General features: G+C 40.2%; 1 protein-coding gene across 1 annotated transcript; it reads left to right on the forward strand.

Annotated features, from left to right (window-relative positions):
* Nucleotides 1–5,620: 5,620 nt before the first annotated feature.
* Nucleotides 5,621–9,499, forward strand: LOC139072162 (uncharacterized). The gene is made up of 2 exons (XM_070555463.1): nt 5,621–8,585; nt 8,748–9,499. The coding sequence occupies exons 1-2, from the start codon at nt 7,552–7,554 to the stop codon at nt 8,968–8,970; spliced, it is 1,257 nt and encodes a 418-aa protein (XP_070411564.1). The 5' UTR covers nt 5,621–7,551; the 3' UTR covers nt 8,971–9,499.
* Nucleotides 9,500–10,221: the final 722 nt, after the last annotated feature.

The raw sequence follows: 10,221 nt of genomic DNA on the forward strand, positions 1-10,221 counted from the left end.
GCCGGATTTAACACGCTTGCAGGCCGAATTCAGCCCGCGGGCCGCATATTTGACACCCCTGGTCTAGAAGCTATGACGAGAACCTTTTAGCTGTCTGAAGCCAATGTGAGGAAAAATTTCCTTTAACATGGGTTTCAATGAGACAGAATCAGGGTCTCTCCTCCTTCTGAGGCTTGTAGCGAATGAACGGTAACACCTAGAGAAAATGAAACCCATTCTGAAAAGCTGACAAAAATTCCTACTTTTTGAGTTATAATTTTTTTTGGTAGTCCAAACGGTGTGGCGGTAGTAAAGAGTTGTTCACAGAAGATGTGAAATTCAAAAGTTACAGTGCGGAATTCTCAAGTGAGAGTGGGCAGAGACATTTTTTTAAATTTGAATTTTCTCAAACAAATGAACCATACGACCACAATGTTTGGAGTACAGTCATAAAGTATAGCTCAAAACGAAGGTATATTCGTTAGCTGTAAGCCAGTGTGGGTCTCATTTCAATCGGACCTACGGTTCTCTCAGTACAATGCCAGAAATGGAGCAAGGGAGGGTCACTGCTCCTATCTTTCCCCATTATAACTTTTGTGAATTTTTCTGAAAATTTCAAGTCGTACCTCAACTTCTACCTGCGATTTTAGAAAAACCGTAAAAGATATAAAAAAGCCTCTTTAATATGTTAAACAGGAAAGTCTTGTGAGTTTGTTAAACTTTGAATGAAGTCTCTGAGTTAAAAGGAACCCAATAGAGTTTTAGGTCAAAAAAGTGATCGGAATTTGCTGAAAATTGACCAATCCCATTCATTTCAATGGGAATTTTTTTGCAGAAAAAGCCTAATAAGTCGAAAAATTTGAACAATATCAATTCCAAAAGTAATAGCCGGAAAGAGCTTAACGAGCTGAACGTTTTGATATAAAATGGTTGAAATAGCTCCAAATTTGAAGGAGAAGAGGATCAAAAAGTGTACGGAAGCAGAATAAGAAGAAGAAGCAGAAGAATAAAGAGAAACAGGAAAACAACTAGAAAAATTGCATTTGTTGCACAAATGCTGTTTGAATGCTGGACAGCTGAAACTGTAAGCTGAAGCCACCGAACAGCTGAGCTGAAGCTGAAACAAAGCAGAACTGTCAAAATGAGCCGAATTATTTAAAGATGTAGAATCAAAAATCACCAACAAGCGTAATGTAGCTCAGAATATAGGTGAAGAATGGATCAAAATGCTAAACAGCAGACAATTGTAATCTTTGAACATTTATTAGAAACTCAAAATTTGAAATGTTAAACAGCTGGCATTTGAATGAGAATAGTTTAACGGGTACATTTTTACAATTGGCTGGACTGTGAATTTAGAAATATTTGCTGATATCTGAAACTGATAGATTAACACAGTGGTACTCAACCTTTTTTCACTGATGTACCCCCGTGAAATATTTTTTTCAGCCAAGTACCCCTAATCAGCGCAAAAACATTTTTGGTTGTAAAAAACAAGACCTTAAATAGGTGCCTTCAGTGACTGATTTATTAAACTTTGAAACTGATAAACAAGTACAAAATTTAACCATTTGGGGAAAAAAACTATTTTGAATATTTTAAATGTTAATATTCCATAATTAAATGTATTGGAAATATTTTTCATCACTAAAATGTGATTCTAATTAATTAATTGAAAACAGTCACCATAAAACTATTTAAAACCATAAGATTATCCATTGAAAAATCCATAAATGTGCAAAACACTGCACATTTTTGTAGTATCTCTTGAACTATTTGGAATATATATATATATATATATATATATATATATATATATATAACTAGAAATATTTAAAAAATATATATCAAATACAGGCCAAAGAAATGATTAAGCTAATTATAACTAGAAAAATTGCATTTATTGCAAAAATGCTGTTTGAATGCTGGATAGCTGAAACTGTAAGCCCGAGCTGCTGAACAGCTGAACTGAAGCTGCTGAACAGCTTAACTGAAGCTGAAACAAAGCAAAACTGTCAAAATGAGCTGAATGTCTTGAAAGATGTAGAAGTAAAAAGCCCCAACAAGCAAATAAAGCACAAAAAGTAAGTGAAGAATAGAGAAAAATAATGCTAAATAGCAAAAAAAAAAAAAAAAAAAAAAAAAAAAATATTAAATCTGTGAACATTGTATAAAAATCTGGACAGCTTAAATGTCTAAACACCTGTTATTTCAGTTGGACAAGTTTAACAGTTTAATCTTTACATTTAGCTGAACTGTGAAATTAGCAGTATATGCTAAATTTGGTAACTGATTGCTGAAGTTGTTGAATAGCTGAAGTAAGCTGAAACTAAGCTAAACTGTCAAATGGGAAAGCAAAAAGCACCAAGAAGCAAAAAAAAAAAAAAAAAAAGCACAAAAAGTAAGTGAAGAATCAAAAAAACTAATCCTACATAGCAGAAAACTCAATTCTGTGAACACGGTTTAAAAAAAGGGACAGCTAAAATGACCTGTTATTTCAGTAGGACTAGTTTAACAGTTAAATTTTTACATTTAGCTGAACTGTGAAATTAGCATCACATGCTTAATTCAGAAACTAATTGCTGAAGCTGAAACTAAGCTAAACTGTTAAAATGAGCTGAATGTTTTGAAAGATTTAGAAGCAAAAAGCACCAAAATGTAAATAATGCACAAAAAGTGAAGAACGGAGAAAACAATCCTAAACAGCAGAAAACTGAAATCTGAACATTATTTAAAAATCTGGACAGCAAAAAGGTGTAAACACTTGTTGTTTGAGTAAGACTATTTTAACAGTTTAATTTTTATATTTAGTTGAACTGTGAAATGAGTAGCATAAGCCAAATTTAGAAACGGATTGCTGAAGTTGTTGAATAGCTGAAGTAAGCTGAAACTAAGCTAAACTGTTAAATGAGCTGAATGTAGTGAAAGACGTGAAAGCAAATGTTACAACCCTTGAGAAATTAGCAGACCAGGAGGTTAGGGTGTAACACAAAAAATAACAAAAAACTGAAAGAAGGCATTTAATATACAAATAAAAGAAAAACAACCAGGAACTTCTTAACACTATAACAAAAAGAGGGAAGTAGTTCAACGTCAGGGTCTCCAGGCCAAAACAACAAACAAAACCACCCCTTTAGCTAAAACAAAAAACATGCAACCCTTCTCTAATGAAAAGAAACAAATACAATGCCTGGGCTACACTGGCTGTCCACAAAACAGGAGAAAACGGTGCATCAAAGAAAAAGGCAGAGAACCCCTACCAAATACTTCCCAACTAATAAAAGAATGAACTTCTAGTACAACCAGTATCCACTAAATACTACTTATGCTACACAGGTTTTAACACCTTCACAATCACCAAAACAGTCTGTGCCCAGGAGTTAGGGGCTGGGGCGCTGGCTGGCTGGAGCTTTTATGCAGGTCCATTGATGAGGAGCAAATGATCCCAGCTGGGCACCCGGGTGTGGCAGCAGACCTGCAAACAAACACCAAACAGGAAGCTCTTTACTCCAAGAGAGCCCCTACAGGTCAATGGACGTAACACTAGTTTAGGTCCTCCACCACCTCTCTTACCCATGGTGTCCCACAAGGTTCTGTGCTGGGGCCTCTACTCTTCCTCCTCTCTGCTTCCTCTTCAGCACAGCCTGAGCTCGTTCAAAGGAATCTCCTACCATATTTATGCAGATGACATCCAACTGTACATCTCCTTTAAGCCCCATGAGATGTCTAAGCTGCAGCTGTTACACACCTGCTTAGACTCTATCAAAAACCTGGATGGCTGGGAGCTTTCTTCAGCTGAATGAAGATAAGACTGAGATCCTCATCTGTGCCCCAGACAAGCTGGTTCCCAAAGTCAGAGACTCTCTTGGTCAGCTTGCTTCTCACACCAAACCTTCCGTCAGGAATCTTGGTGTGACCTTTGACCCAGCTCTCACCCTGGTTTCTCATGTCAGTTCTCTTGTTCGCTCTTCCTTCTTCCATCTCAGGAACATTGCTAAGCTGAGTCCCATTCTGTCCCATTCTGACCTTGAGACAGTTCTCCACACCTTCATCTCCTCACGCTTAGACTACTGTAACTGTCCAGTCAGGCTTGGACTTTTTCAGAATAGGAACCATGTTCAGCAGAAGGGGTTCCACGGGGACAATAAAAGTGGTACACCTCTGAGCTGTAATTTCACCAGAGAGCATGGTGTTCTGAGTCAGCCGTTCAGTGACTTCAGAACTAAATACATCCACCAAAATCAGAGAGGCAGCCGGTAAGATAAATATATAATATATTGCTGGTTGTGTACGGACTTTGCTGCTGGTTAAGCGGTTAAACAAGAAACCTGACCGGATTGTTTTTTTGTTTGCTTACCTAGGCGTGGCCCAAACAATTGAGACTGTTGATTTGGCTGGTATAATCTTTGTTTGTGGTTATTTGCCAGTTAGTAAAATAATTACTTATCTGAAAATGTTTTAGCAAGTTGTTTGTTGCAGTTGTTTGTTCATTTTTGGGTTCTGTGATTAGTTTCAATGGAAGATGAATTATAAGATAAGATAAGATAAAACTTTATTAATCCCTCGGGTGAGTTCCTTCGGGAAATTCAGTTTACAAAAAAAGCAGCGCAACACCGACAGAAGTTACAGAACGTCAGAAAATATTATATAATAATAAAAATAGAAATAAATATAAAAATACAATTGAATTGCACCTTCCAGATATCAACGTCCTTAGCACCGTTGACCATTAAACCAATTTAACTGTTTAACAAAGGTACTTGCATTGAGGTATTGCACAGTGAAGTGAAGAGTCACTACAGCCTCGGTGTCCCCCACTCCTTTGTCCTCCTGTTTCTCCTCCCTCTCCCCTCCAGAGAGGAGTTATACAGTCTGATGGCGTGTGGGACAAAGGAGTTTTTAAGTCTGTTAGTTCTCATCTTGGGGAGAAGCAACCTTTCACTGAACAGACTCTTCTGTTTGTTTATGGCCGTGTGCAGAGGATGCCCAACATTGTCCATGATGTCAAACAGTTTTTTTAATGTCCTTTCCTCTGCCACTGACACCAACGTGTCCAGTTTCATGCCGACTACAGAGCCTGCCTTCCTGATCAGCTTCTCCAGCCTAGATGTGTCCTTCTTCGCTGTGCCACTCCCCCAGCACACCACAGCAAAAAAAAAAAAAGTATTCCAGCAACCACTGACTCGTAAAACATCATCAGGAGCTTCCTGCAGATGTTAAAAGACCTCAGCCTCCTGAGAAAGTACAGTCGGCCTTGGGCTTTCTTATACAGGTGGTCTGTGTTGCATGACCAGTCCAGTTTATTATCCACCCACAGCCCAAGGTACTTGTACTTACTGACCACCTCCACCTCCTCCACCTCTATCTTAATCGGCACTGGACCCCCTCTTGACCTCCCGAAGTCCACAACCAGTTCCTTAGTCTTTAAGGTTTTGAGTCATTATAAAAGATAATGATAAATAGCTTATATTTTTCTAAGGGAACTATTTGATGTTTAAAACTACTGTTTAAAAAGTAATGCTAAAGGTAATTATGTAAACCCTGTAAATCTAATTTAAGGTTATATGTCTGCTTGACTGAAGGTTTTTCACCTGAGCTGACCATGAACTGTCATGCTGACCTGAGCTGACATGCTGAAATAAACATAAAAGCAAAAAGTGAAGCATTGTTTCGGTCTCTGAGTGAAATCCAGTTTCTAAACTCTGTGGTGGATGTTTATCCCTCTCAAATGGGGAAGCACAAAACAGTGCAGGACTTGACAGTGAAAAACCGACTGGGAGAGAAAAGAAAGAATCTGACTGTGCAGAATGTCTGACTTAGAGAAGTCACTTGAGCAACTGAAGGCAGACAGAACAACAGCCAAAAGATCTTTCACTCGCCGGGTCAACAACGTATTGAGGTCATACAAAGATATGACCGGGGAGATGCTTAAAGATACTTTTGACAAACTCACATCAGAGGCTGAGAATGTCATGGCAGCTAATGAGGATCTAGAAGCTGCTCTCCTTCTAGAGCTGGAGTTGGCCACAGATAAGGAAGTGTCATTAACTCAACAGCAGCAAGATGATTTGGAAAAGACTGCGAATGAATGTCAGAAGAAGCTGAATGAAGTTAAAAGTCTGATCCAGAGCACTCTTTGGGAAAACTTTGGAATCATTTAAGTATCCACAGCTGTAAAAGCAGCAGAGACAGAGTGTGAGTTCGCAGCTGACGTACAACCCGATACAAAGCAGGAGGCATATGAGTTCATCCTCAATCACCTGAAAGATTTGATGAAGACAGCAAGGGAGGTTTATAGAAGGTGGAAAAGATGGATTCCTCCTGAAGAGCAGAGGGACCTGCAGAGTCACCTTCAAAAGCTTGAACTCCACATCCCTATACTGGTTTCAAGAAAAGCAGATTTCATCCAAACGAGAACAAAAGATCATACTGGGAGACAAAGTCTGGCAGATGCGATACCTAATTACCTTGTCCCAGCTATAAAATTAAAACCAACATCTCTTCCAAAATTTTCTGGAAACAAACGTGATTTCCATAGATGGAAAAAGGATTGGGAAGCTCTGCAGCAACAAGGAGAACCAACTGGGTCCAAAGAGGTGAAAAAGGTCCAATTATTGAGCAGCATTGAGAACAAAATTATAGGAGAACTTCGTCTCACCATGTACAACACTGCAGAAGACATCTTTCGTATTTTAGCAAATCGGTTTGGGAATGAAACGTCCATTGCCATTGAAATAGTTGAAGAATTACAAAGATTGCCAGCTGTTAAAAGTCATCAACCAAGGAAAATTGTGGAATTAATTCAAACTGTAGAGAAAGCACTCCAAGACTTGAATGACCTTGGAAATACAGGTGCTATAAGAAATCCTCTTGTAACTAAGTCCATAGAGAGCAAACTTCCAGAAGTGCTTAAAAAAGATTGGCTAGTCTATGCAGCAGACAACAGTGTTGTTCCGGATAAACGGTCTGACAGTCTTTTGGCCTTTCTCAAGGGCCAAGAAAGCATATGTGAGCAGTTGGAGCAACTGCAAGATGAAGAGCTGGCCAGAAAGGACATCAGACCCGATCTGAAATACACCCGGACAAAGTCAACCAACAGTTACAAGCCAGGTTGGGTGGTTTGCGGCGATGGAGGCCATAAAAGAAAACTTTACTTCTGCAAGCAATTCCATACATTAAAGCTGTCAGAAAGACAAGCTGCAATAAGTAAATTAGGAGCATGCAGAAGATGTCTGGAAGTCCATGAAAACAGCCAATACTGCAAGCCAGACTACTTATGCAGAAACCAGAGTTGCAAGGATGGAAGAACCCCTGATCATCATTACTATCTGTGCCCTAAAACTGAGGTAAAGAAAAATGATGTGGGTCAAAGGGGGAGAGGAGAGCATACAGTGAAAGATGAAAGCATGAAGAACTACACGTGATTAAGAAGAGTTCCTGAAAAAACTTTCACCTGATCTTGCAAAACAATGCAGAAATGTATTTTCAAATACTGCATCTAGAGCTCTCAGTACTTTGAAAGACCAATCGAACCTCTTAACGAGGAGTGGGTTGCAAGAATTTCCATTGATCATGATGCTCCTTGAAGTTACAGCTAATGCTGGGCAAAAAATCAGTGCACTCATTGATCTAGCATCAGATACAAATTACATAACCCACAAGGCTGCACAGAGGCTAAATCTCAGAGGTGAGGAAATCACACTCGTGGTTCACAGAGTTGGAGGCATGAAGACTCAAGTGGAGACAAAACGATACCTCCTAAAGATCAGGGTGAAAACCCCTAAAGGCAGTTTCAAATCTCATCAAATGATATGTTATGGACTTAAGAGCATAGCAGATATTCTCGAGCATGTATCCCCAGAGCGACTGAAGAAGTTCTTCCCAGAGGTGCCACTGGAAGAGTTTGTGAGACCGAAGGAAATAAATCTGCTCATCAGCCACAGAGAAGGTCAACTTGCACCACAGAGGGTAAAAGCTGTCGGGGACCTTGTGCTGTGGGACGGCCCTCTGGGAAAGGTGGTTGGTGGAGCACACCCTGAATTGTTTGAGGAGTGTGTTTTCTCCACCCACATGTCAAAGACCCATTTAGCTAGGTCAATGAGGACTGCTGCTCTTCGATATGATGAATTAAATACATCCATGACAAAATATTCATTAAGCAGTCAAGATACAGCCCTTCATAAAACCAACACATCAGCTACAAGCAAGTATTTCTTGGACTGGTGGAGATGGGACAGTATTGGAGCTGCTTGTGAGCCAAAATGTGGGGGATGCCGCTGTGGGAACTGCCAACCAGGCGGCAAAGAAATTACTCTGGCTGAGGAAAGAGAACTAGAAGTCATAAGGGGAGGTTTCACTTACATCATGAAGGACAGCCATAGCGAGGAACCTCATTGGCATGCTAAATATCCTTGGATTGATGATCTAACCTCTTTACCAAATAACAAAAAAGGAGTCCAAGCTACATTCTTTAGGACCAAAAAACAGCTTGACAAAGAACCTGAATGGAAAGTTGCATATGCTGCCCAACTTCATGAGATGATTGACCGGGGAGCAGCAGTACGGTTATCAACAGATGCACTCTCAAACTGGAATGGGCCGGTCTGGTATGTAAGCCACCTCATATCTTTAAACCCACACTCTGTGACAACACCAGTGAGAGTGGTGTGGAACAGTAGTCAGAGAGTTGAAGGTGTAAGCTTAAATGAACTTCTCATGAAAGGCCCAGATGTCCTTAACCAAATCCGTGCTGTTCTCCTCCGATTCAGGGACGGGAAATATGCTGCCCTTGGTGATGTAAGGAAGATGTATATTTCAGTCTGGTTGGAAGACAGAGAAATGCATCTTCACAGATTTCTGTGGCGAGAATCAGAAGAGGAAACTCTTGGAGAATATGCAGTCACAAGAGTAAACATAGGGGACAAGCCAGCAGGGTGCATTGCCCAATTAGCAATGTGTGAACTGCAAAACTCCCAGCTTTTGCTCATTTGAAAGAGGAGCAGGAAGTTATTCAGCACAACAGCTATGTTGATGATATCCTCACACCACACAAAAGCCTTGACCAACTTAAAGTTATCACAACAAACGTGAAACTTATCTTAAAGGCAGGATGCTTTGAACTTAAACCTTGGATCTTTTCGGGGCAAAATGGCAGGACAGACCATAAAAAGAACAAAGAAAAATCAGAGACAAATGCTCTTATTCTCCCAAACCAGATGTGTGACGATGAAAACAAAGCACTTGGACTAGGTTACGCAGCAGAAGAAGATAAACTATATGTCATGACTGCAATAAATTTTTCAAAAAGAAAGCGAAAGATACGACTTGGACAAGACCTCCTGCAAGAACAGATCAGAGCCCAAACACCAAACCCTTTAACACGAAGGGTTCTCCTTAGTCAACTATCGGGGCTGTATGACCCTGTTGGCCTTGTGACTCCTGCAAAGCAAAAAGGAGCTATGTTGGTGAGAAGAGCATCCCAGCAAGTCAAAGATGGTTCAAACCACCTTGTGAAAGAGACATGGGATGTACCGCTTACTGAAGAACTCAGGGAAGACGCAATAAAGATCTTTGAAGAGTATGCCCAACTGGGTAGAGTCAAATTTCCCAGGGCTTTAACCCCTTTGTCAGTTTGCAATGATCCTGTTGCTATCACATTCTCTGATGGGAGTGAACAGACCTACGGAGCAGTGATGTACCTGAGGTGGAGTTCAGAAGAAGGCCCAAACATTAGGTTGGTAGAATTAAAGGCCAAGTTAACACCTTTGGATCAGAAGGGTGATGTCATCAATGCAGAGGTATGTCGAGCAGTATTTGCGTCACAGCTGAAAACAATCTTTGAGCTTCATAGCAGGATCAAGGCTGAAAGATGGTACCATTTTGTTGATAACCAGACAGTCCTCGGGGCAATACAGCGAGAAAGTTATGGTTTCCAAACTTTCTTCGCCAACAGGATTGGAGAAATTCAAGGCAGCACAAAAATTCAAGACTGGTGGTGGGTTCCTGGCTCCCTAAATATCGCAGACTTGATCACAAGAGGAGCCAAGCCCCATGACCTGGATGAAGGGTCTGAATGGCAGGAAGGCCCTGCATTTTTGAGATTGCCAATACATGAATGGCCAATCAAATCTGCCAAAGAACTTGCATCCATTGCTAGAGACAGCATCACTAAACTACAAAAGAAAGCATTTGTTGCTGTTCTAACAAGAAGTGGAAAGCAAGTGGGGTCAACACAGGATCAAA

This window comes from Nothobranchius furzeri, chromosome 10 (assembly GCF_043380555.1).
Source record: "Nothobranchius furzeri strain GRZ-AD chromosome 10, NfurGRZ-RIMD1, whole genome shotgun sequence".
NCBI lineage: Eukaryota > Metazoa > Chordata > Actinopteri > Cyprinodontiformes > Nothobranchiidae > Nothobranchius > Nothobranchius furzeri.

Excerpts from the sequence above, each read along its gene's own strand:
- LOC139072162 (XM_070555463.1), top strand. The coding sequence starts at position 7,552 with ATGATGCTCCTTGAAGTTACAGCTAATGCTGGGCAAAAAATCAGTGCA. Across the intron at positions 8,586-8,747 it reads AACTGGAATGGGCCGGTCTG|GGACGGGAAATATGCTGCCC; the intron begins GTATGTAAGCCA and ends CCTCCGATTCAG.